At 46.6% G+C, this 25,212-nt stretch overlaps 1 protein-coding gene and 1 long non-coding RNA gene across 4 annotated transcripts in view; one reads left to right on the top strand and one right to left on the bottom strand.

The window, feature by feature from the left end:
• Nucleotides 1–25,212, top strand: part of Plcl1 (phospholipase C like 1 (inactive)) — a 239,250-nt gene that overhangs the window by 174,719 nt on the left and 39,319 nt on the right. For all 3 annotated transcript variants that reach the window (XM_063259511.1, XM_063259513.1, XM_063259512.1), the window contains exon 2: nt 20,880–23,354. In XM_063259511.1, the coding sequence (XP_063115581.1) occupies nt 20,880–23,354 (2,475 nt within the window). The remainder of the gene's footprint in view (nt 1–20,879; nt 23,355–25,212) is intronic.
• Nucleotides 12,634–16,150, bottom strand: LOC134478351 (uncharacterized). The gene is made up of 3 exons (XR_010050960.1): nt 15,669–16,150; nt 15,130–15,323; nt 12,634–13,967 (listed from the first exon to the last, which is right to left on the bottom strand). It is a non-coding gene; the product is annotated as an uncharacterized LOC134478351 (long non-coding RNA).

The following is a 25,212-nucleotide window of genomic DNA, read 5'->3' on the forward strand; positions in this document are numbered from 1 at the left end:
CTTGTTACTAATTTTTTTCACATATACTTAAATAAATTCATAGGAAAATAGGGCTATATTACGCTCATGAGCTAAGAAATCTAGAGTTTTTTTAGACGGGTGATTCTGACAATTTCGGAGCGGGTGTTGCTGCTTCCAGTGCTCCCTAGGGATGAAAGTCACCCGAGACAGCTTCTTCCAGGTCCTGCCTGGCTGGCTTGCTTGGTTGTTTGGAGGGAGCCCTGGAGAACGCAGTATACCAGCGGCGCGGTGAGCACTGCACTGGGTGATTATGCAGGAGCTGTGGCAAGTGAGAAGCAGAAGTGGGAAGGACAGACTGACAGGAAGGACAGACTGACGCCCAGGAAGTCGTGACTGTCCGACGGTGTGATTTGCTGGGGTAAGTCTCAGAGAAAGCATCTGCCTGGAGACAGCGCAGGAGCAGAGTGAATTTATTAAAAGTCACGCTCAGCCCTGTGAGAAGAGAAAGGTCGCTTGCTCGTCTGAGCAGGAGAACATCGATTGATCTGAATGCGTTGCCTGAATCATGACTTGAGATTCTGAAAGTTCAGAGAGCAAAGGAAGCAAGGTAATGTTGAGATGGAGAATCCCACGTCCAGCTCGGATGAGGTCACTGCTACTGCCCTTCTCATACGCAGGACTGATGCAATGTCCATGAAGAAAGAAATACAACTACACATTTAGGTTCAGAACTATCTACCTTGATCCATTAGATTTTCATGGAAGTCAGACGCTTTAAGAAATCTCATTTTTCCCCTCCTACTTTAGGCATAAAAGCCAATCTGGGTTAAAAAATCTAGCACCACATAGAAGTCCTAGATTATATGCGCTATTGTTCTCATGTGAAGCGGGAGAGCCCGCGAGGTGGAAGCTCTGGGTTCTAATCTTGCTTCCATCTCTTGGAGCCCTGAATTCGGATCTGGGCTGCGGGAGTGTTTAGGAATCCAGCAGTAATTACAGAATGTAACTTTTATCCTAAAGCACTGTGTATTTGTAGACCTGGGCGCCGGGGACATTGCTTCTCAGGGAGGCCTAGAGACCGGCACTCCACACCCTATGGGTAGAAAGTTAATGTACCCAGACCCAGGATTAAAGAGTGAGCAGCTAGCAAAACGATGCCACTCCCTTCCCCACGTTTTAGCACAGAGCTTTACATTCAGGTTCTTGTTCTGAGGCTCCTTCCAAGAAACGTGTGACTTAGATTTCCTGGAGAGAGTCAGACTTCTGCTTTCACTTTCAGAGCAGGCTCTAATTCAGTGACTTAACAGAGTTACTTTGGAATTTTAAAAAAGTTCATTTCTGTCCTCATTTAAGCATAAATAGATTTCCTGCGCATGACCTGTTTATAGAACAGTAAACTTTTATTTTGTTTGATATGCTTGTACTTGAAAACACATGAATGTTGATTTCATATTTTCAATTAAAATATCAATGTTTATATTTTCTTAGATATGCTATTGTTTGTAATTTAATAATTTTCATTTTGTTGATAGATTGACTATAAAATGTAGGAAACTATTGAGTCCCACTAACCTCACCATTTTTTATGGCCTTCCTGTGTTTGAAAAGTTCAGTATAATTTGTTTCTTGGGCCAAAGGAGAGCCCAGTTTTCTCCTTGCCGTGGTTGCACTGATTATGGACCATGGCTATTATGACTTTTTCCTTCTCTGAGACTGTACCTGATTTAAAGCACACACTGCATGACTGTGTGTTTTGTGGCAGGAGAGCATGCCTGTGTCCTCAGGGGACAGATCTGGATGCATTGTTTGCTGTAGCACAGACTGTGGAGGCAGGGACATGACCCGCTGGGAGAGACCCCGTTCTGTGACACAGAGCACATCCAAACACTGCACCTGCCCTGAGCTCTGTGCACTCAGATGGCGTTTAGCATTTGCATCATATTTTAGATGGACGGGTTTGCCTATAGCCTTGAGAGCCCAAGATGTCCCCGTACCAGGGGCAGAAATAGGATGGCGCTCGTAAGAAAGCCCAGGACTCAGGAGGAAGAGGAAAGCAGTAGGATTGCGGAGTGTAAAATAGGTCTGCAGGGCAGTAGAGATTTAGCCTTCAAGAACACAGATGATGTGGTGCACACATGCGCACACGCACACACATGAACACAGACACCAGACACACGTGCACACGTATCTGATCCACACACTGGACGCATGCACTAGACCCGCAGACCCCAGATGCACCCCTGCTCTGTAGGTGCTGTATCATAGAGAATGAGCGCCCTGCCCAGCATCCTGAGATTAGAACACAGAGACCTTCAGTATTCACCGTGATGTAGGGTATGGTACAGGAGGGGAAATATGAAAAGACTTTATCTCCCAATGTTAGAAGTCTGATATGCCAAGTTTGTGTTCTCTAAAAATCAAAGAATGAATTTAGGAACAACAGAGGTTAAGAGTAGGAAATATTTATTGAGAGGGAGAGATAAAACTCCGGAGAGGCAGATTTTATAGAGTGATACCCACGTGGGTACCACATGGGTTAGAGCTGTGATTAACCAATAAGAGACAAGCATGGTCACCCAGTGGTCCAGCAGTGGTCCAGTGGGAAACAAGTCATGTAACAAGGGGGCGCGGAAGAACAAAGATCACTTCTGGGAAATGACGAGTCCAGAGGTCTTGGTCACCCCCTGGGGTGACCGATGTCTATTTAGGCTTCACGAGGCCTGACGTTTGTCCTTGAAGGAAGTACACAGGCCTGGTCGTCTCGTCTTTATCTTGAGGCCCGGTCTCCAACAGCTGTGTCTCCAGCCATCGTGCAGATGTGCTTGGTCTGGCTTTCTCGAGGGCCTAGCTCTGTCTGACTGCCTAGCTTAGCTGTCTGAATGATGGGAAGGAATGAGGAAGTTTAGGAACTCATAATAATGTAAAGAGAAATTTCGCCTCTTCTGTATTGGTAGTCCTTTCTGAATTGGCTTAGGTGTCACCTTGCCAGGAAACTTTAGGAAATTTTACCAGAAAATTTCGTTCATTGGTTCAGAAAACTTCTGTATACCAGAGTACTCTCAGCCCCGTTCGGGTAAACTAGGCACTTTTCTGGTCCAAACAAATACAAAAGATTTCGGTGCAAATCTGGATCATGTAATGCTTCCCACAGTATTTTCTCCAACAATTACCTGATAATGTTGACTCACTGAAGTGACTTCTGCAGTTAGAATCGTGGCAGAAAAGTTTTCTTCCGTATCCTCTGAAGAGTTTCTTATTCACAGGTCTCCATGGATTTGGCGTGTCGGTGATCCATGAGCTCGGCTCCCTGCTTGCCTGGGTTTCCTTTGTGTTCACAACAGGGATGGATTTTTGGTTTTATAGAAAGATGCTGATAGAGCACCTGCAAATGCTTTGTTGACATTGAAAGAGGGGAGAGAAAATGACTGGTTTTACCAACAATAGATGACCGCGTCTGTCTGTGGCTGTTAAACAGTCCAAGAGCATTTACAGGGCCTGTTTTCCTCTGATTAGACCACGAGTGAAAATCAGCTTCTGCCTCATCTTGGACACCAACGCAGAAGAAAGACATCTTTTTAATTTACCGTTTGCCCATTTAGGCCCTGAATGATTTTATAATATGCCCTTGTTTCTTTAGACTCGAGACAAAAGAAGACATTGTTATAAGCAACCTTGTTTTTAAATAGCTTGTTCATTTTTATCACATAATAATAGTGATTCAGACAAATTGCTAATTATGCCACGTGTCAGAGACTTACACATTATGACTGAAAATTGCAAAGAATATGAGATCCGAGTGGAGAGTCTGGGAGCCCGGATGTCACCATAGAATCATGACAGAAGGCAGCTACGGGGACGTGCGTGCTCACTTGTCCAGAGAGTCCCTCCCCAGCAGTCCTCTGGGATTGAGTTGCCTTGTTTCTGGCAAATGGCTGCAAACTTGCGCTGTCTCAGGCAGAAGTGGGCCTGGCTCAGTAGCTGATGCCCCAGGAGGGCAGGGCGGCAAGCAACCACCAGCATCCTTTGCTTTTCGTCCCTCAGCTGCTCTCTGCTGCTTCTCCCTATGGCTGTGGACTCGTCCCTTCCATCTCAGGCGGCCCAGAGGAAGCCCCGTCCCTGGGGCCACTTTTCCCAGCGTCTGCTGGGACTGGGTTGTGCAGGGGCAGCAGATACTGTGGCTGACCAGGCCTGGGCCAGGGCTGCCCAGAGTCCAGGTGTGTGTGGGAGCCATCCAGGAGGGGGAGGCAGCGAAGGCCCCTGTCCACCTCATCCCAAGGTCAAGGTCACAGACTGAGGGTGGGGAAGGTGATTCCCCCGGGGAAACAGCAGACACCCCACTGCTGTCAAACCCCACTTTCCCTACCTCCTCCCTTCTCTACCCCAACCAACAACTTCGCCTGGCTTTTTAAAGAGCTAGTCAAAAGGTGGGACTCCCCCTCCATTCACTGCTGTCACCTCTTAATCCTGTGGTCATCTTCCTGCTTCTCCTGGCCGTTGAGAGGAGACAGCGGAGGTCAGAGCTGGCGAGTCCCGGATCTCCTTGCAGTCTGGTCAGTTAGCTCCTCTGTGTCTTTAATTGCTTCCTTTTTCCTTCTCTTTAGGGTACAGCAAAGGCAGGCAAGCACCTCCTGTTGAATTCCATCCCTCCCATCTTGCTCCCCCTGTTCGCTCTCCCCCTCAGCCCAGCTGCTGGAAAGTGTTGTTAGGTCCACTTCCTCCTGCCCCTGGCACCACCACGGCCCTCCACCAGTCCCACTCTGTGTGAGGTCACAAGAGCGTGCACCATGGCACAGCTAGTGGACACCTCTTTTCATCCCCTGGGTTTTAGCCGGCGTGCATAGCACGGGGCACCCTTTCCCCAGGGCAACCTGTCATGAGGCGGTCGCATGTGTCTCCTGTTGCTCCAGCCTACATGGCCTGTTCTCCTAGGTAAACTCGGAGCTCAGTGCGAGACACTCTTCTCTTTTCACACTGCTTCCTCTGCTTCGGGCATCCGTTCCAAGGGTTCCCATCCTGCTGAGAACCTGACCGTCCCTAAGGCCCGCATTTACCTCTGGAACCCAGATGTCTCTCCAAGAGCAAGTTGCTCATTTGCATTGCATTCTGAGTACTTCAGAGCTGCTCCGGAAGCTGCCTCTCCTCAGGCTTCTCCAGGGCTGCGTGTGGTATCTCCAGATCTATCTCAACTGCTGCAACCAGGATGGCCTGGGGACATTATGCTCAGTCCCTCCTGCCTCTCGCAGTGCCCCAGCTCATCAGGAGGTCCTCAGCCCACCCATCTCCCCTTCCTTCAGTTTGCACTGCTCTCTCTTGCAGTCCCTAAGCGGTCTCCTCTTTAACAATTTCATTTCGTTTCTCCCTAGGGCTGCAACCCCTAGCACCAGGCACAGATTGGCCTGTTAGGACGCTGGCCACTCAGCAGAAGGGAGCAGCAGTGGGGAGCAGCAGTGAGGGCCCCCATCTGTGTTCACAGCTGCTCCTGAGGCCCAGGGCAGTAGGGCTTCAGGTTCTGTCTCACAGGAGCTGGGGTCTCACTGTGATCTGTGCCTGTGAGCACCCCGAGGCTCTTCACGCCCTTGAGTGATCCCCAAACCTTGTTCCCCACCCAAGGAAAAGTGACCTTCCATGCAGCCAGTCCCTGGTGTCAGAACGTTGGTGACTGCTGCCAGGGAGCACCCATGAACCTTTGCCCAATCCCAGCTCCCCTCTCCCTGGTGCCCTGTGTTTTCCTTCAGAGCAGTCCCCACCCCTGTGATGGGAGGGCCTTGCCTGTCTGGGGGGTGACCTCCAATGTGTCTCTCCCGCCCCGGGGCCGTTATGTGCCTCTACTCTGTACCCAGCTCACTGCCAGCTCCGTGGCCGTGACTCTCTAAATGTGGCTAGAAAGGGTTTGCTGGTCGTGGGGGTTTCCCATAATGCATCCTCTTTTGAGGGCACACTTCTGCCAAGTGTTGTAGTACTGTTAGGAAGACATTAACGGAGTGACAGCTTCTTTTATTCAACATTTAGCGAGGGGAAATAGCAGTAGCTGTGAAGTTGCATTTCTTACCTGAAGAGTGAGAAGATACACAGCAACTAGAAAAGTGACACAGTACGGTGCTGAGATCATGAGGGCTTGTCGAAAGGAATTCAGCAGGAGGAGGACCACATGGGTTTGACGTCCGCTGACCTTGTGTGTCAGCACATTATTCAGTCTCCAAAGGTCTTGGGTTTTGTCATCTTTAAAATCTTACCGAGATCTCAGGAGAACACAAATGTAGACACCCTCTGAAAGGTACAGGATTTCTTAGAATATGAGGTGCTCTTACCCTTCTGGCTTTGACATTATTTATGAACATAAAGTGCTTTTCCTTGGAGGTTCCTGAAACAATTATAAACATAGACAGGGCGAACTGTCACCTTCTGTCAGCTCATGCGCACTGTTAATAAGAAACCTCGTGATGTGCTAGTGAGTATGGTGAATTCACTCCGGTTCCCCTTTGAGCCTTCCCAGCCTGCCCGACAGCAATGCTAAGCAGGTTTAACTCTGATGAGGTGTCAAGGGTCTTTTTCTAAGAGATTAATTAGAGATTAGTCTCTAAGCTATTTGTGAATTACTGTACTTTTTCATTGTAAAGTGTTTAGTGGAAATTCAGTTTTAGGAAAACGATGACAGATTATACATGGTTTCATTAAGTGCTTTATTTTCCTGTCATTCGACCAGTTCTGGAGTAATGAATGACTTTAATATTTTTTGCTGATAATTTAAATGAGATCTAGAAGATGAAACATCATTTTGAAACAAGTTTAATTTAATTGACACAGTATGGCTTGGAATCCACGCAGCCCGTGATCCTTTTATGATTAAGTACCAAAGACGAGTCTGTAACGTGAGTGTTTTTCATTTCTACCCCGCAGGATTTACAGTCCCTGGGAAAAGGGTCTGATCCTTTCAGAGGATATTCAGGGATGGTTAGAAATTCATCCTTTCAAGGGATGGGTCTGTCAGTTTCATCAGAAATGGAAATTCGAAGCCCGTTATTACAACTGATGACCTCATGAAGCAACAAAGCCCCACGCAACTCCGATTTTGTGTTAAATATCTTTGTTCCAGAAAATCTCTAGCCTAGAGATGAGAATGTGTTCATTTAGATTTCTGAAAAAGCCTGCAATTGTCACCTCATTTTAAAAACTGCTAAGATAAGCACATGTAACTATTGCAGGTTTCACAGGGTGTTGGAAACTTCTCGCAGTGTGGAGAACACAAGCCACCTGGCAGTTTGTTACAAAGTGAGGGGAGGTAGGAGCTGAACCAGACTCCAAGGCTGGTATTGCAGCTGGTTGGCTCTGATTTCCGTGGGCACGACTGCATTCTCAGTCTAGCTACCATTTCTTGTTCCCGGCTGTGATTCCAGCCTCATGCTGAAGATTATGGTCTGATGGCGGGAGAATCCTGCTGGGAGTTGAGTGGATTCAGTTTGTTTCAGTTTGTCAACAATCACTGTTTTTCCTGAGAGTGCAAACGTGTTTGAGAAATTATGTGCAATTTTGAGTAACATTTCAGGAGGAATATGGGACTGTCCTAAGATTCAGAGTTAGAGGTGGAGAGTTAAACATGTGGCAGCGGTGCACAGAAATTATTTTGCAGGTTTAGATAAGGAACCCTATTCAAGGAGGGAATCTGGGACCATCCTCAAAGAAATAAAAGAGCATAGGTTAGGAGGAGACAGTGAAGGACATCACTCACGCGTTACGATGTATTTTTTGAAGACTTGGAATGAGCGCAAAGGCAGATTCCCGGTCCTCCAGGTGGAGACGCAGACGTGAACATGATGGTGTTGCTGGGGCAGCCGGGCGGAAAGCTGTTAGGGCTGTGTTTGAAGACTGTGGTTGCAAACTTAATACTTAGGATGTGTACTCTGAAAGGCTGAAGATCCACAACCTAGGTGGAATTCTTGCTGAGTCCCCTTTCCTTGAGACCTATTGAAGTCCTGATTTAGTACAGCAGATTTGAATCTCATTGTCTGTGGAGTGCATTTAATTGAAATCAAATTTTTTTTAAACAACTAGTGAGGAAATCTCAGCTTAAGCCTTCTTGCTTCCCCCAGGAACAGTCCCCCCTTCCCTCCACTCTCAGAGCTTGCAGTAGGAAGTGTGTGACTCGGAGGCAATCGTTGGAGCTGGTTAAGTGTTCCCAAGACTAACTGTACAGGTACCTTAGAAAAACGAATCATGCTTTGGGCCTTCTTTGCACTAAGGCTGCCTAAAATCAGGAGTCCTAAAGTGTGAGATTCTGAATGATTGCCATTTGTCATGATTCTTAAAAGGCATTTTGCCCTACTGTAGTGGGGGTACATTGGGCTGTTCCTAGGAACAATAAACATTCTTAAAATTTGTATTTAAAAAATTCAACATAATAAAAAATTCTTTTAATAAAAACTGGCCCATGTGCTTTGAAATTTAATTTCTTAGTTATGCCTCAAATCATAGAAATGCAGATATTATACGTTATCTCCATGAGGTTCATCTCTCTGATAATTGATGATGTAATTATAGGGCTTTTTATAGGGCTGTTTTTAATTAGCTTTAACATGGAAATAGCTTTCATATGTTTTCTCATAATATATGGTAATATATGCTAATTTAAAATAATTTGCACAACATAGTGAAAGCAAATTCCATCATTTTGCTTCCTTTTCCCTAGAGATAAACATTATTACCAGTTGGGACTTACCCTCTCAGGCTTGCCATGTATAAATAATGATCTTTCATGTCATAGGTATTCTTTTGTCGCCTGCTTTTTAAGTCCACACACACACACACATGCACACATGTATCCAGTTTAAGGTGTGTCCATCTATGTCAGGTCTTACAAGGCATACACAGATTTCTATTTTATAGATCTATAGATAATTTACTTTGCCAGTCCTTACTAGTTAATTAGTTTATTCCTGTTTTTTTTTTAACAGAGTAGTAGCGAGCATCTTGTACTTGTTCCTTTGTCCATTTGTTCAGATATTTTCCTAAAATTTTATTCAGTTCTCAGAAATGATTTTGCTGGATCAAAGTGCAAGGTGGGATTAAAATCCGTGGTGAATGTTTAAACCAAAAGACGTATGAGAGTGAAACAGTGCTCCCAGCCTGTGCTGGCACCAGGAACTGGTTTCATGTAGGACAGTTTTTTTCCTGATGGACGGGTTTGGGTTGGCGGTATGGTTTTGGGGTGATTCAAAGCAGCATGGGACCTAGGGCCCGTCACTCTGTGAGCCTCTGAGACCTGGCTGACCTGACAGGAGGCGGCTGTGATGGGGGGCAGTCATATTGCAGGGGAGGCCTCGGTGCCTGCCCCTCCCACCTGCTGCAGGGTCTGGTGGCTGGAGGACCCCGTGGTGCTGGTCCGCAGGGCTGGGGCTCCCGCGGTGAAAGGTGCCTCGCCATCACCCTTTCCGGAGTTCACAGTGTTCTCTCTCACTTCGGGCACCCTTGCCCTGCAGTCCTGCGCAGCGCGTCGTAAGGTGTATGTTTGGTTCCAGCCGAGCATTCACTGTATGTTCCATTCGCCCCTTGTAGATGCATCTTTAACACCCTCAGACTGCTTCACCTCCTCTTCCAGAGAGGTTGCTCCCGCTTTGTTCACCATGACACTGTTTAAAAATTCTCAGTGTTCTACAACCTCATATTTTTAAACATCAATAAAAGTAATGGTTTTATTTGTGCATGTGTATTTATATGTATATAATTAGTGAACATCTTTTAATATAATTTCTAAACCATTACATAATTTTTTGAATTTGTCTTTTCTAGAATTGGTTTGTACTTTTTGTAAATTAAAGAACATATATCAAATATCTTCCTGTATAAGATTTTTAAAAAATAATTTTATGGTACATTTAGGTGTGAACATCGATCGCGTTCATCACAGGGAATTTGGAGCTGTGCATGACATACCTTGATTCTTCTTTCTTTCCCATTCTCCTCTCCTCCCTTCAACCTCCTTCCCCTCCTTATTTACAAAGGTTTTAAAAAAATACATTTGGACAGTTTCAAGTGTTTATGTGTTCTGGTCTATCTAGATGCTGATTCTCATGTATTTGTTAAGAAAAAGTCATGTCCCAAAACTATACAAATTTATTCTTACATTTTTCTAGTACTTCTAAATGTTATTTAATCTTTATGTAAATTTTTTTTCTGACATGCAACACAAATCTAGTTTTTGATTCAACTGAATAGTAATTTTTTCCATAGTCAATTAAAAACTACATGGTTTCCTTTGCTAGTTAAAATTCCTCTTGTACTTCTATCTCTTGAAGCAATCTCATTGGGATGTGCATTACAATTTTATTGTATTTCTCTGTCATTAGTGGAGTCTTTGAATTTTGCCAATTTAATACCGCTAGTAATTTTTAATGTCTCACTTAATGAAGCCCTCCTTTCGAACGTGACATGAAATAAACTTCTATATATACGTTTTATACATAGCTCCTTAAGTTCTGCGATATCGGTTGTTAATTTGAATGTAGTTCTCTTCCCCACTTACCCCTGCTACTATGTTTGAGAAAAGATTCGTATATAAGGTGACTATTAATTTTCTTTCTTTTTTTTGTCTTTTTCCTTTTTACCGGTACCAGGGATCGAACTCACGACTGCTTGCTTGCAAGGCAGTCGCTTATGCCACTGAGCTAAATCCCCAGCCCAACTATTAATTTTCTTATATTATGTTGTATTTTGCCACTATTGTTTTAATTCTAATAGTTTTATCACTTGATTTTTTTACTTTCTAGATACAATTGTGTATCTCTTTTACAATATTTTACACTAGTTTTCTTATCTTTTGATTTGGCTTATCTATATTAATTCATGTTCAAATCTAGAGAGAATAAATAATAGTCTTTTTTATTGTAGCAAGAATGCTTCTAAGTCTTAAAGAATTGTAGAGTGTTTTCTCTGAGATTTGGAAGTTTTTGATTATGTTAAGGAGATTGTCCTCTTTTACCAGCTTACTGGGAGTTTTGTTGGGAACTAGGGTTATCTTACTGACTGTCTTCAAAGAAGCTAGTTACTAGAAAACTGAGCTGTTTGGCCTGTTTTTCTGTTTTTATCTACTTACTGAATTTTGCTTACGAACTGTCTAATGTTGACCAGTCTTACATTCCTGGAATAAACCTTACTGTCTGAAGAATTTATTGCTTTTTAAATACATTGCTTATATTTTGTTCCATTCATGAGTAACTCACTATTTTGGAACTGCATGAAGACGATGGTCTGCGATTTTCTAAACACTTTAGCAGGCTTCGTTCCCTTTTATCCTTGATGCTGGTCTCTGAATTAGGCCAGGAAATACATTGTTTTTAACAAATACAAGTGAAGGACATAAAATTTTGTGTGACACGAATCACACACATAGTGGTGATGGTGCATAAAATTCGTTAACCTCTAATCCAATTTAGGGGAGAAGGAATTTAATTACCTCAGGATTTTTATCAGTACTGTAGTTACGGACTGTGACTTTTAGCATAAGTAAAAGCTGTTCTTACATAGTTTCCTTTTGCATATTTCTAAATGAAGAAATGAGGTGCCCCCCATCTCCCATGGCCATGGTGCATTCCCCGAGCCTCACTGGGGCGGGGAGCTCACGCTGCAGGCGTCCCCGCAGGGAGGACGCACTCTGAGCCTGCCATCTGTCCTGCACACAGACAGATGCCGATGGGGAGTTAATCAGGGGTAATGCAATCGGGATTAGTGTCGGGTGCCTCTCTCTCATCCCGGAAGTGATGGTAAAGCCTGCACCCTTTAATCAGATCATCTTGATGTTCATGTCCATTGACCACTGACACAGAGCTTTTGTCCTCCCTGGTAGCCGGCCCCAGGGGGCGTCTTCTGTTATCATCAGGGAAGGAGGAAATAGAAGACTGCTTCCACACAGCACTGGGGTCTCTTCACAGAAGGCTCTGGGAGCCACGGAAGGGTCAGAGGTTGCTCTTAGGGAGTTAGTGTGGCAGGAGTGTTGGACTGGGGAGTTTAATTTACTGTTAAGGTGGATACCTGCCCTTTTCTCCCCACGTTGGGGATGGAGCCCAGGGCTTTGCGCCCACTTGGTGAGGGTCCTGTCGCTGGCTGAAGCTTCTGCTGTGGACTCCGGCATCATTGCTAAATAGAATTAGGTTTTTATGTCACTGAAATTGAGTCTGCTCATCCCACGTCACAAATATTTACAACATACTTTCTAACAGTAAACATATCCTTCCTTTACAAATATTCTGTGAGTTTTTCTAAATGAGCGCCTATGTGTCTTGCTACCCACATCTACCTGTGTCTGCTTCTCAAATAGCACTGCCTCTGGCTCTGCCCCAGCACTGGTGTTCCGAGTCTCATGCCCCTGATTGGCATCTTTACTGATGCACGGAGTTTGGAATCTTGTCCTTAGGGGACATTGCACGGAAAACCACGAAATTCTGGAAGTCAACTATTTTTCAGACTGTTTTCATTAGTGCAGACTTTAAGCTTTGAAGTAAAGCTGACTATGCCTCTCTTATTTCCACTTAAACCAGTGTAACTGTATGTGATTTCCTTATCACATCTGGTTCTGCAACTCAGCTCCTGTGGCACCTATGAGACCAAACGGTAGAAGTTGAATAGTTGTTTTTTTTTAAAAAAATATATTGAACATTTTGTTTTTAGTTTTAAATATGCTTTATTCAAATTTAGATGACCAGAGAATAGGTTTCAACTCCAAAGGGATGAAAGGCAATGTAAATAATATATTGACATTTCTTTTTTTAAAAGAGAAAATGTCACCATTAAACATTGAAGAGTCACAATGAAGGAGAAATTGTTCTGTAAACAGGCAGTTTAGCACATAAAGGGGAATGGGAAGTTGTCAGGAACATTTGTAAAATAAACTTTATGTAATGTTCCATTCCTGTTGATATTTAATTTTTAAATGAAAGGCTTTACATAAATGTGAAATATTGGAAGGAAATGACAGATATTTATAAACACCTACCTAGTAATGCATCAATTTCTGGGGAGGGGCCCTAATTAGACATCATGCAATATGGAATAGTTGGGACATTACATTTAATATCTATAATAATACCTGAATGACCCAGTATCAGTGATGGAGATATGAAAGATGTACATTTAGAACTCTGTCATGGAGGCCTCTCCTTCTGAAGAGACGGGACACTGCATTGTGGACATGCAGCACCTTCAGGTAACCCTCACCTAGAGACAGCAGAGCTGGTGGCACAAATGCTGCAGGGTTCCCAGGCGGTTCTCCTTGAGAGGGACACGATCCTGTCTTCTGTCCAAGCCCGCTTGGTTCTTGGCACCTCTGCTACCCGCTGCAGCACTCCCCGTGAATTTCAGTGGGGTGTGTGTGTGTGTGTGTGTGTGTGTGTGTGTGTGTGTACCAGGCAGATGTCTGTTCAGATGCACAGGGCTGAGAGCAGCGAGCCATTCTTCAGAGGCCTCCAGAACTCTCCTGGTGTCCGCTTCATGTTGTTCTCGGTGGCACCACCAATGCACAATGCTCGCAGGGCGGTGCCTCCCAGGTATCAGCTGGATGAGTGAGACAGGTCGTGCTGTCACCTAGCAAGCGAGGGTGTGCACATCACTCAGTGTTTACTAGCAAAGCAGCACAAGAAATAGGAATGGCTAAGCAGTGACAGGATTGGCTTAGGATGGCCAGCCCAGAGTCAACGAGGAGGCGGGCAGAAGGTGTCTGCACAGCGGGAAGCGGAGGATTCAGCACAAGGTCTGGAGCTCACTGAAGTGTCCCGCGCGACTCCATTGACAAGAGGCCGAAGGGTCTGTGCTGAAGCCGGGAGATGACGTGCAGGCTGCAGGTGAAGACGTGAGCTCCTCTGAAGAACAGAAGCAGGCGCCTTCCTCTTCCCTCTGTACACCATCCAGGTCACCAGCCGCCCTAGGATGGGTCTTCTGCCCCCTAGGCTGTGACATTGCTGAGGAGGCCAGGAGAGAAAGCCCATCGGTCGGGGAGGCTTCTCCATAAGCAACTGCAGGGCCTGTGGCAGGAATTGGCAGGACAGAATAAATTACACATCTGGGATCATCGAAGGCCATCGTCTACCTGTCCCCTCTAGAAAGGTTTCCTGAGTCTCCTCTACAGAGCCTAAGCCAGTAACCCTTTGAGTTTTGGGTGTCCAGTACTTTGTCTCAGCAGTGAGGAAAGTAGCTAAGACAGCTTCCTCTGGTCAATTTCTCTAAATGCATCACCTTTCATGAATGAAATATGAGACACTTAATTTGTCGGGAGATTGTGTGTGTGTATGTGTGTGTGTGTGTGTGTGTGTGTGTGTGTGTGTGTGCATGCACTTAGCTCTGCCTCCTGTTGATCTCTGAGGTGCAGTAGACGAACCAGTTGTTTGTGGAGTGAACTGTGGGGAGAGCTCGTGGCTCACAGAGCTTGGTGGCTGTCAGGCCTCTGTGTTCCTGCATCACATGGTAACACGGGCTGGGTCACATGCAGTTAACTGTAAACAAGTTGCATTTCCTCTGTGACCGTGTGGTAAATAATTGAGTTGGTTGTGGAAACAGCTTTGGGAATGTCGGTGGAAGTTCGTGTCTGCCTCTTTCCTTCCTTGACCTGCAGTGATTGTCCAGCTCCCTCCCTCCTTGATGTTCATGCAAAGAGTTGGGTCCAGTGCAGGGAACAGTTTTCCCCGGATCACCTGACAGTGAAATGTGGGCTCAGGCACCATGCACATGTGTGTGTGCCTCACAGCTGGCTTGCTTTGCTCAACCCTACCCTCTGTCACAGAGCCCAGATTTTAAGGTACATGTCATAGTTAGGGGTTGTGCAGAGAACAATTAGAATCAAGATGTGGAGTTTATGATATTTTTATAGTGGTCACCGGGATTTAACATAAGAAAATGCAGGAAATCTATCTGCAACACCAAAAACAGAATATTTAGTCAAGGGCCTGAATCCCACAGCATTGTCCCACATGAGTCCAGATGAAGACCCAGAGCTCATGACAATGCCTCCCACGAGTCCAACTAGAAGTCCAGAGCCCACAAGAAGGACTCAACGCCAGTCTCTTTTATGGATCCGTGCCAGGAAGGCCCAAAGGCCAGTAGTGGAAACCAGAAAGTCCATCCAGCGAGGTGAAGGAGCTGTGCTGGTGGGATGAGGCTTCTATGCTGGAGCTGAGAAGTCACACTTACAACAAAGACCAGGGCTGTCCTGAAAGGCACCACAGCCTCCTCGGCGACACGAAGGCCCCGAACTCCTCCAATGACAAGCACAGTGGGGTACATGCCAGAAGGCCAGCGTGACAAGTTCATCCTGGAGACCAAGCAGCACATGTCTTCCCCTCCGGAGCCAGGAAGTGATGCTCGATGTGAGGACCAGAGCTTCTCTAGGAGAATCAAAGGTTCAAACAGGAACTCATAGGAGAACCCACAATGCCTCAACGCCTCAATGCAATAATGCATTAATGCCTCCCTCCTCCTTCTCCACCTCTCTATTTATGCTGGCAACATTCCTCAGGTGGAGCATCTTCGCTCAGTGCCATGCTGATGTAATCCAGCTGGCATTAAGTTGACCACCAGTCCTTAATCCACAACATACGCCTTCCCCTGGCTGATCACCTTCTGCCTCTGCCTGTTGCCTGGTCTCACGGGGCTGCTCGCCCCCGTAACCATCCTGGCTTCAGCCCCACCTTAAGCTGTGCTCTCTGCCCACCTCCCGCCTCAGCTCTTACACGTAGCTCTTCACATGGCTGCAAGTCAGCTTCCCTGCTCCCTTCTGTCCTCGCCTCCCGAAGGGAATAGAAGACATTTTCTTGGCAAAGTTAGCAGTTCGCTGCTGCTCCAGGAAATTCTCCCGAGACCTGCTCTCCTGGTCTTGGCTTCCACAGGAGCACTGGCTTGTGGCCTCTTGGCTCTGCGTTTCCCTGGTGAGTGTCTCCTCCTCTGCCCCTCCCTAAGTGTGGGCATAGTCCCCTGCTGTGCCTCAGCGTGATTCTGCTTCAGAGCGGAGCCTCCCAGCTCTGCACCTGGAGCCAGATTTCTCCGGGGGTTCCACGCAAACCTGGGCCCAGTTTTCCCCCATGTCTTCACCCACGTGGCCCAGAGCAAGTGCAGCCTGGCGGCCGCCTCGGATGCTACCACTCTCGATGGACTGCCTGGCTTGGAGATACTTCCACTCACCTCTCCCTCACACCAGCAACCTGGCCCCTCCCACATTCCCTGGCTTCTGGTCCTCCCTGCTCTCATCCCTCTCTTTGGGACTGTGCATCAGCTCCTCAGGGTCTTCGCTCCTGGTGTGCGGCGGCCCTTGCGTTGCCTGAGTTCGGTCTGCATCTGCTCTACAGAATATTGTGCTTTTGATGAAACTCAGACCTTAGGATTCCTCAGCTCTGCAGGGTGCTAACCCCCAACAGACGTAGGGAGTATTATTCCCCAAGTGATTGGAGACTGAGGCCTCTCGTGGTCAGGGCTGGAGCTCCTCTGGAGTCTAGACTCTGCTGCACACAGCTTTCAAGGGTTTCACCGAGCTTTTTGCTTCCGAGTTTGATTTGGAAGTTCCTGAAAGCAGAATGAATGTCAGTAGTGTCCTGTCCTGATTTACAGCCCTGTGTTGATAAGGCTCATGTGTCTGTATTTGTGTTTGTCTTTTAGTTATAACTTACTAAATTTTCTTGAGACATTTTAATGAGCCTTCTTTTAAAATAAGGTTTATTCCCATCTCTTACACTAAAAGAGAACGTCACCTTCATGTGCTGGATTTATGGAGCTGGATTTCTGCTTCATGAAACAAAGATTACTTGTAATCATAGTTCAACAACTGGTGTTTTGATTCCTGTTCTTGAGGCTTTCTAAATTTGTTCTGGTTTAACAAAACTTGTGTAAGAATTGTTTACTTAAAAACAACTTGCCAAAAAAGCAAAGGGGTATGCGATGGTGTCCAGGATGTTAAACATGTTCATCGGCAGAGGCAGGAGAACTTGGCAGGACATTTTCTTTTGCTTACCTTGAGTCTTTATGTAATGCTTCACTATACTGTGTGTGTGTGTGTGTGTGTGTGTGTTAAAACATACATAGCATAACATTTACCATTTATCCCTTTTATGCATGCACAGTTCTACAGCATTAATTGCATTCACATTTTTGAGTTACTGTAGTATACTTTGCTCTGCAATTATTATATTGAAATAATTTAATATTTTCATGAATGAGAGCCAAGGCTGTGCTTGCACCAAGTAAGCAGATTTTCCCTAGCCTATGAGTGTGTTGTAAAGCAAATGATTTGTTTGTTGATTTTGCTAAGGAATTTGGATTACTTTTTTTTTTTTTTTGGTACCGGTGATTGAACTCACAATCTTGTGCTTGCCAGGTGGATGCTTATACCACTGAGCTAAATCCCTGGCTGGAATTTGGAGTATATCTAATCTTGTGCTTGGAGAGAAGCATGTTAGGAGGGATTAATAGAAACTGGTTTCTTCATTTAGCTTATGTGAGTAAATTTTTGCAGTTTTAGTTTAATAAAGTGTCTAAGGAGCTAAAACATTTTACTGTTGCATAAGAAAGAGCCTCATTTAATTATTATTGGTCACTGTTCCTGACAGTGGACAAGTGACAGTGTTGTGGCAGATAGTGAAGAAAATCCCCAACATTGGGCCATTTCTGCCTTATATTTCCAAATAAATTCTAAGATTAAAAATGAGCCCATCACATGAGATAGGATAGAAATTGTCTTTGCGATCTGGATACTTTAGAAATGGTATTGTTAGGTAAAACAATGTCTTGAGTCATTTTAATACAAGAATAAAATATGTATCTCTTATTTTACTGATTTATGAAATTGTTCTTGACCCTGGTGATTAAATGTTTTATAAATTATTTGTTTAATTTAGAACATAGTAGAACAAACTGTGAAATGTTGCCTGCAATGTTCAGGATCCTTCGAGCTCCACTTGGTTTACTTAGTTTATTTTAGCTTGTCTCAATGTTTGGGGAACGTTCCTTTGGAGACTTGAGCATGGAGTGGTAGGACTTGGAAAGGCTGGGCTCCATACCCGAGTAACCCTTGCACCACACAGGACAGGAGGATGACCGTGGACTTTGGGGACAGGCATCACAGCGCGCTGCTCAGCCCAGGGACTGGGACTTGCTTTGTTGCTCTGTTCCAAGAGGAACACAAAAGATGGGGTGAGGGGCAGGGGATGGTCTTCAGCTTCTTACCTTTGTTCAGAGTAAGGAGATGGAGCTTTGAAAACTGAAAGACCTACTTTATAAAAATCAGCTCGATGTTAGGACCATCGTTGGCTGTGCAGTTGCCTGCTTGGCCAGCGGCTGAGCTGACGATAAACCTGGCTTCTCCTGGTGCACGCCCAGGGCACCTGCCTCTCCGGTCCACGGGCTGCACGGAACGCGGCAGTGGGTGGCTCCTGTTTCTTCCTCACCGTTTCGTGTTTATCAACAAGGGACACCTGTAACCGATTCTTGAATTCTTTTCAGCCTATTTACCTTAACTGATCTTCTCTCTCTGCAAAGCAGCCAAGATCCCCAAGAGGGCACGGGTGTGGGGCCAGGGTTCTGGGGAACAGATCATGGCCATGAAGAAGGGACCCTCCGTGTCCCCTGAACCCCATCTTCACCTCCCTCCCAGACTCCCAAAGCCGGTGGGTAGCTTAAGTGTGGAAAAGAGATTTTCCTTTACTGTGGCAGAGCTATAGGAACGCTGGAGTCCTGAACCCTTTCCAGAATATTTTAATATAAAGCAGTCTTGGCAGTCGGCATCAGCAGACAAGCTAATTACTTGTTCACACATGCTTTGGCCAGGTTTTCGCTCATTTGGGGCCTTGTAATAGCTTTCGATGTTGTTTTTTGAGACAACAACTTAAGAATTGTGTCTTTCCCCCAGATCCCAGGTTTTAAGGCATTTTGGGATAGTTTTTTCAATCATGTAGAAATTGCAGGGCAAAGCAGGATATAAGCATTGTAGCACAGGTAGATTCTTTTGCGGGCTTCATAAAAAAAATGTGTCTCTCAGTTGAAGGCTTCTCTTCCTAGGAGAAGCCTTGGTTGAAGAAGGCATCATCACAGAGCAGAGGGGTGAGGGGAATGCTATCGCTGGTGCCACAGGACCCTCACTCCCATTTGAGGCTTGTGAGGAGCTGTTGGGGGTTTCACGGCTCTGCCGACAAGAACTCTGGACCGAGATCTTCTTCCACAGAGATAGCTTTTAATGTGAGAGCTCACGGCGTAAAAGGCAAGTCTGAGGGCTTGGAGTTGAAGCCTCAGTGACCGTCACGTTTCCGTCTCCCCCTTTATTTTACTTGGGGGATGAGCCCCGTTCCAGCCTGGGTGTTAGGTGCCTGGCTTGGGGGTGTGCGAGAATGTACATGACATGAGACTTCTCCATGTGTGGTCATGACGGATTTAAATGGGCTTTAATAGAGCATATACGCACAGCCAGCTGAGAAGCTATGGTTGTTTTTTAACTTAAGGGTGAGGAAATTAAAAATAGCAATTCTCTGAGTGGAAGCTATGTTGCCAAATGCCAGGGAACAGAGAAGCAATATTCTGTACTCTTAATTGGGTAATTTATATCTTTGTCACTTGGGGATCTGATACACATTTGAGTCAATGAATCATCCACCAGACCTCAGAACTAAAGCAAATTTTGTTTCCTTTCACAGGCAGGATTTTAGCCAATTAAGTAATAAATCACTTCACTTTCCCCTAATCGTAGTACAGGAAGGCCTGGCTCAACAGGCCTCGGAGAGGAGAGGCTGCCCCAAGTGAAGAGGACCAGCGGTGCTGTACTGGCCCTGTGTCACTGATGATTTGTCCTCAGTGTGCAGAGGTGGCTCCCTGGACGCTGGGCAGCGTCTGCCCATGGGCTCCCAGTGATGGGTCCAGGCCTGGGACGGACTCTTCTTCTGCCTCAAGAGTAGCCTGGCACACACTTAACTTTACAAGGAACAGGCAGGAACATTTTCTCTTGAGTTGCACAAGAATAGTGTATTGTACATACAGGTTACTAATTCCTGTTTGAGAAGCCGAGACTGAGATTCAGGGACGTTAAGTGGCTTCCCAAGGCCGTGGTTCTGGTGTGTGGAATAGTAGCACAGGAACTATTTCTTCTTGACTGAGTGCGTGTTAGTCATGCGGAGCGGTGGGTTTGTTTTGGCGAGTTCCTGCGTGCATGTAACACACTCAGATCTCTCCACCTGTCTCCTCACCCCTCCCTGACTCCCTTCTTCGAGACTCATTATTTTTGACCTAAATACAATGCCCTTTGTAGGCCGTGTGCTGCTGCTTTGGAATGCTGATAAAATCAGGTGCTCAAAGAGTACATTAAGATGCCTTGGGGAAATTTGTTTGTGGGAGAATAATTTAAATTGATAATGTGGTTGGGCACATTATTAAATCGAGTAAAAGATCTAAAGAAATATGCAGCTTGAAGTGGCTTCTGTCAGATGTCCAGTGAAAAGGAGTGGACACTACCAAATACGGTGGGCAGTCCAAGGCCAAGAGGAGTATTTTGAGCATTCAGAAGACCAGGCCTGGATTTTGGAAGGCAGTGAGTGAGAGGCCCCCATTCACTCAGGAAGCACACTGCCACCTGCCGTGTTTCAGCTGCATACGATCTGTTGGTCTCAATGGGTGACATTTGATGTCCCATAGGAAGGGCTCCTGAGAAGTCCCCTGGAAGAAACGAAGACCCCTGATGCATGCTTACTGCTTTCTTTTCATTGAAAGAACACACGGACACTTGCAAAACAAGTTTCTTTCCCAATACATCTGTTAGTGGTGCCTCTTTTTTCAGTGAAGGCTGAATTTTAGGCTGGCTGCTGTTCCCATAGCCACACGCTCACAGGAGTGTCTCGGGGGTCCCTAGAGTGTTTCTGCATGTGTTCATTTCCTCAGAGAGCCTGATTCATTGTTTGCCAATTACTTTCCAGGATCCTTCAAACCAGAAATGCGGCGGGAGGAAGAAGACGGTGTCGTTCAGCAGCATGCCCTCAGAGAAGAAGATCAGCAGCGCCCAGGACTGCATCAGCTTCATGCAGGCCGGCTGCGAGCTGAAGAAGGTGCGGCCCAACGCACGCATCTACAACCGCTTCTTCACCCTGGACCCCGACCTCCAGGCGCTCCGCTGGGAGCCCTCCAAGAAGGACCAGGAGAAGGCCAAGCTGGACATCGCGGCCATCAAGGAGATCCGGCTGGGGAAGAACACAGAAACGTTCAGGAGCAATGGGCTCGCTGACCAGATCTGCGAGGACTGCGCCTTCTCCATCCTCCACGGGGAAAACTATGAGTCTCTGGACCTGGTGGCCAACTCCGCGGATGTTGCCAACATCTGGGTGTCTGGACTTCGGTACCTGGTGTCTCGCAGTAAACAGCCCCTGGACTGCATGGAGGGCAGCCAGGACACCCCGCGGTTCTTGTGGTTGAAGACAATGTTCGAAGCTGCAGATGTCGACGGGAATGGGATCATGTTGGAAGACACAGCTGTCGAGTTAATAAAGCAACTCGACCCTACCCTGAAGGAATCCAAGATCAGGTTAAAGTTTAAAGAAATCCAGAAGAGCAAAGAAAAACTAACCACCCGAGTGACCGAAGAGGAGTTCTGCGAAGCTTTTTGTGAACTTTGTACTCGGCCAGAAGTGTACTTCTTACTTGTACAGATATCGAAAAACAAGGAGTACTTGGACGCCGATGACCTCATGCTGTTTCTGGAGGCGGAGCAGGGAGTCGGCCACATCACGGAGGAGACGTGCTTGGACATCATCAGGAGGTTCGAGCTCTCTGAGGAAGGGCGTCAGAAGGGGTTTCTTGCCATCGATGGCTTTACTCAGTACTTACTGTCGCCAGAATGTGACATTTTTGATCCTGAGCAAAAGAAGGTGGCCCAAGACATGGGCCAGCCCTTGTCACACTACTACATCAGCGCCTCCCATAACACCTACCTAACGGAAGACCAGTTCCGGGGCCCAGCTGACGTCAGCGGCTACGTCAGAGCTTTGAAGATGGGCTGTCGGAGCGTGGAACTGGATGTGAGCGATGGTCCAGATAATGAGCCAATCCTTTGCAATCGGAATAACATGAGCACGCCCCTGTCCTTTCAGAGCGTCCTGGAGGTGATTCATAAGTTTGCCTTCGTTGCTTCCGAGTACCCACTCATCCTCTGCCTGGGGAACCACTGCTCCCTGTCCCAGCAGAAGGTTATGGCCCAACACATGGAGAAAGTCTTCGGCGATCAGCTCTACACAGAAGCCCCCTTGCTGTCCGAATCCTACCTCCCGTCACCAGAGAAGTTGAAAAGGAAGATCATCGTGAAAGGAAAGAAACTGCCCTCCGATTCCGACGCGCTGGAAGGAGAAGTCACAGATGAAGATGAGGAAGCCGACATGTCTCGCAGGATGTCTGTCGATGACAGCGGTGAGCAGAAACAGATACAACTCTGTCGCGAGCTGTCCGATTTGGTATCCATTTGTAAATCCGTTCAGTGCAGGGATTTTGAACTGTCCATGAAAAGCCAGAACTATTGGGAAATTTGTTCGTTTAGTGAGACAGAGGCCAGCCGGATTGCGAATGAATACCCAGAGGACTTTGTCAATTATAACAAGAAGTTTTTATCAAGGGTCTACCCAAGTGCCATGCGGATCGATTCCAGTAATTTGAACCCGCAGGACTTTTGGAACTGTGGCTGCCAGATCGTGGCGATGAATTTCCAGACTCCGGGTCCGATGATGGACCTGCACACGGGCTGGTTCCTGCAGAACGGGGGCTGTGGCTACGTCCTGCGGCCATCCGTCATGCGAGATGAGATTTCTTACTTCAGCGCCAACACAAAGGGTGTCGTGCCTGGCGTGTCCCCTCTGGCCCTGCACATCAAGATCATCAGCGGCCAGAATTTCCCAAAGCCCAAGGGGGCGTGTGCCAAAGGGGATGTCATCGACCCCTACGTTTGCGTGGAAATACACGGGATCCCGGCCGACTGCGCGGAGCAAAGAACTAAAACTGTACAGCAAAACAGTGATAACCCCATTTTTGATGAGACTTTTGAGTTCCAAGTGAACCTTCCCGAGCTGGCCATGATCCGCTTTGTGGTTCTGGATGATGACTACATCGGGGACGAGTTTATCGGGCAGTACACCATCCCGTTCGAATGCCTGCAGCCCGGATACCGGCACGTCCCCCTGCGCTCATTTGTGGGCGACGTCATGGAGCATGTGACCCTGTTTGTCCACATAGCGATAACGAACCGGAGCGGCGGAGGGAAGGGGCAGAAGCGCAGCCTGTCGGTGAGGATGGGAAAGAAAGTCCGGGAGTACACCATGCTCAGGAACATCGGTCTCAAAACCATCGACGACGTCTTCAAAGTAGCGGTGCATCCCTTACGAGAAGCCATAGAGATGAGAGAGAACATGCAGGTAGGCGAACCAGCCCTGCCCGCCAGGGCGCGTGGTGTCCTGTGAGCTTTGCAGGACACACTCGCACGGGCTGTGTCTGGTGCTGCCCCTGACCCAGTAGGAGTGTTTTGTTTCTGACGGTGCACACGACGGTTAGCTGGGCCTCATTAAGCCAGTTAAATGGAGAGTCAGTGCAGTAAAACGCTGTACGTCCACTCACCTCCCTTAGCACACAGCGGAGCTGGTGCGTGTGCACATGGACGGAGCGATGTGTAGTAGAGGGAAAATGTGTGTAACACACAGTGCGTGCTCGGACCTAATAAGGACAGGTGTACGTGTAAATATTTGGAGATGCAAATAGGAAGGGCACTTTGACATCAAAACACATGGAACAGCTGTTAAGTTTATTCTTTAGTTGTTTAGGTGTATAATAAAAAATTAGGACCCATGAGAACAGGTGAAATGAAACAAACATCCACAGTTAGATTTGCTGAAAATGACCCAGCCTTCTCTTATAAGTGAGGGTGAGTTGAAGGAACGCAGGTTCTGGGTTCAGTTCGGCTGTCTGTGTTCTGGAGTCAGTGAATGCCGATCCCGATCACATCTGTGTGCCCCATGTAAGGTAGGAGGAGCAGGTACGTTTACATGTCAGGGTCAGTGCATGAGCCCATGTGGATGTGGCCTGCTTGCTGCGCACAAGTCCGGGGGCCATGCCTTTCTGTCCATGGATTTCTGTGTCTGTGCTGATGCTTTCTCACAGGCGCAGGCTGGGGTTGCTGAGAAGTGGTCAGTACTGACCCCATCTTTGTATCGTGCAAAGTGAACACTCCGGTTTACTGTGTTCCTGTAGCTAATGTGTTTTGCGGGAGGGTCTTCCTCAAAAATCCCTACCTTCAAGACCCCAGGTAAACTTGTGGTTCAGTCATTTGTCAGACTCCAGAGGAACCTAACACAAGGCCACCTGCTTGTCACATGGTGCAGAATCCATGGCTTGTGGACAACTTTTTGTTATATCGCTTTAACAGAGAAATACTGGAGTAAGCTTAAAGTAGATTTTAAATAGCCCAAATGGTGGAGCACAGCCGTGTACGTAAATCACAGCTGGGTTTTCACTACTTGCTTTGAGGTATGTTATCTTAACTGCTACTTTAAAATAGGCTCCAAACGCCAGCATCCTCTATGTGACATTTTCTGATACCGTTTTTGCACAACTGTACACCCTTAGACATCATTTGTATGTGTAACTTTACATAGTACACTTTGTATAGTTCTATATATTTCTTTAAATAGACTATATCACTTACATATTTAGAATATATATGAAGAAGGGCTGGTTGTAAAGTTTCCCCTGTTATACATCTTCCATTGAATTTTTTTTTTGATTTGTTTAAATCGGTACTGAGGATCGAACTAATGACCGCCTGCTTGCAAGGCAGGTGCTTATGCCACTGAGCTAAATCCCCAGCCCTTCTGTTATACATCTTAACAGAAAGTATTTTGGGCTAAGGATAATTTGGAGTCTAATCATTGGAAAAGTGAATGCAATCACTGTCATTAAATTAATGAGGGCTTAGGAGTTGGATACTGTTCACTGATAATAAGGTGGAAAGCAGTTGTAATTCCTACCGAAAATGGCTTCTTACACTGTAGCACAGACAAATGCAGCTCCACATGAGATGCATTTTCAGTGTGTGTGTGTGTAGAGTTTCAGGGGTACTGCGCCCATCGGTGGGCAGGGACACCGAAGGGGGGCAGCTGCAGCCCCTTGCGGGCAGTGTCCGAGGGAGGAGGCGTCTCCAGGGCAGTACCTGCCCGGTGGAGGTGCCGTGCCGCTGCTGTCTGCTCTGCTCCTGCAGCTCCGTGCAGTGGCCTTATCTCC

The sequence above is a fragment of the Cavia porcellus genome, unplaced genomic scaffold, assembly GCF_034190915.1.
Source record: "Cavia porcellus strain 051 isolate PalLab524CR breed Dunkin Hartley unplaced genomic scaffold, mCavPor4.1 scaffold_12, whole genome shotgun sequence".
NCBI lineage: Eukaryota > Metazoa > Chordata > Mammalia > Rodentia > Caviidae > Cavia > Cavia porcellus.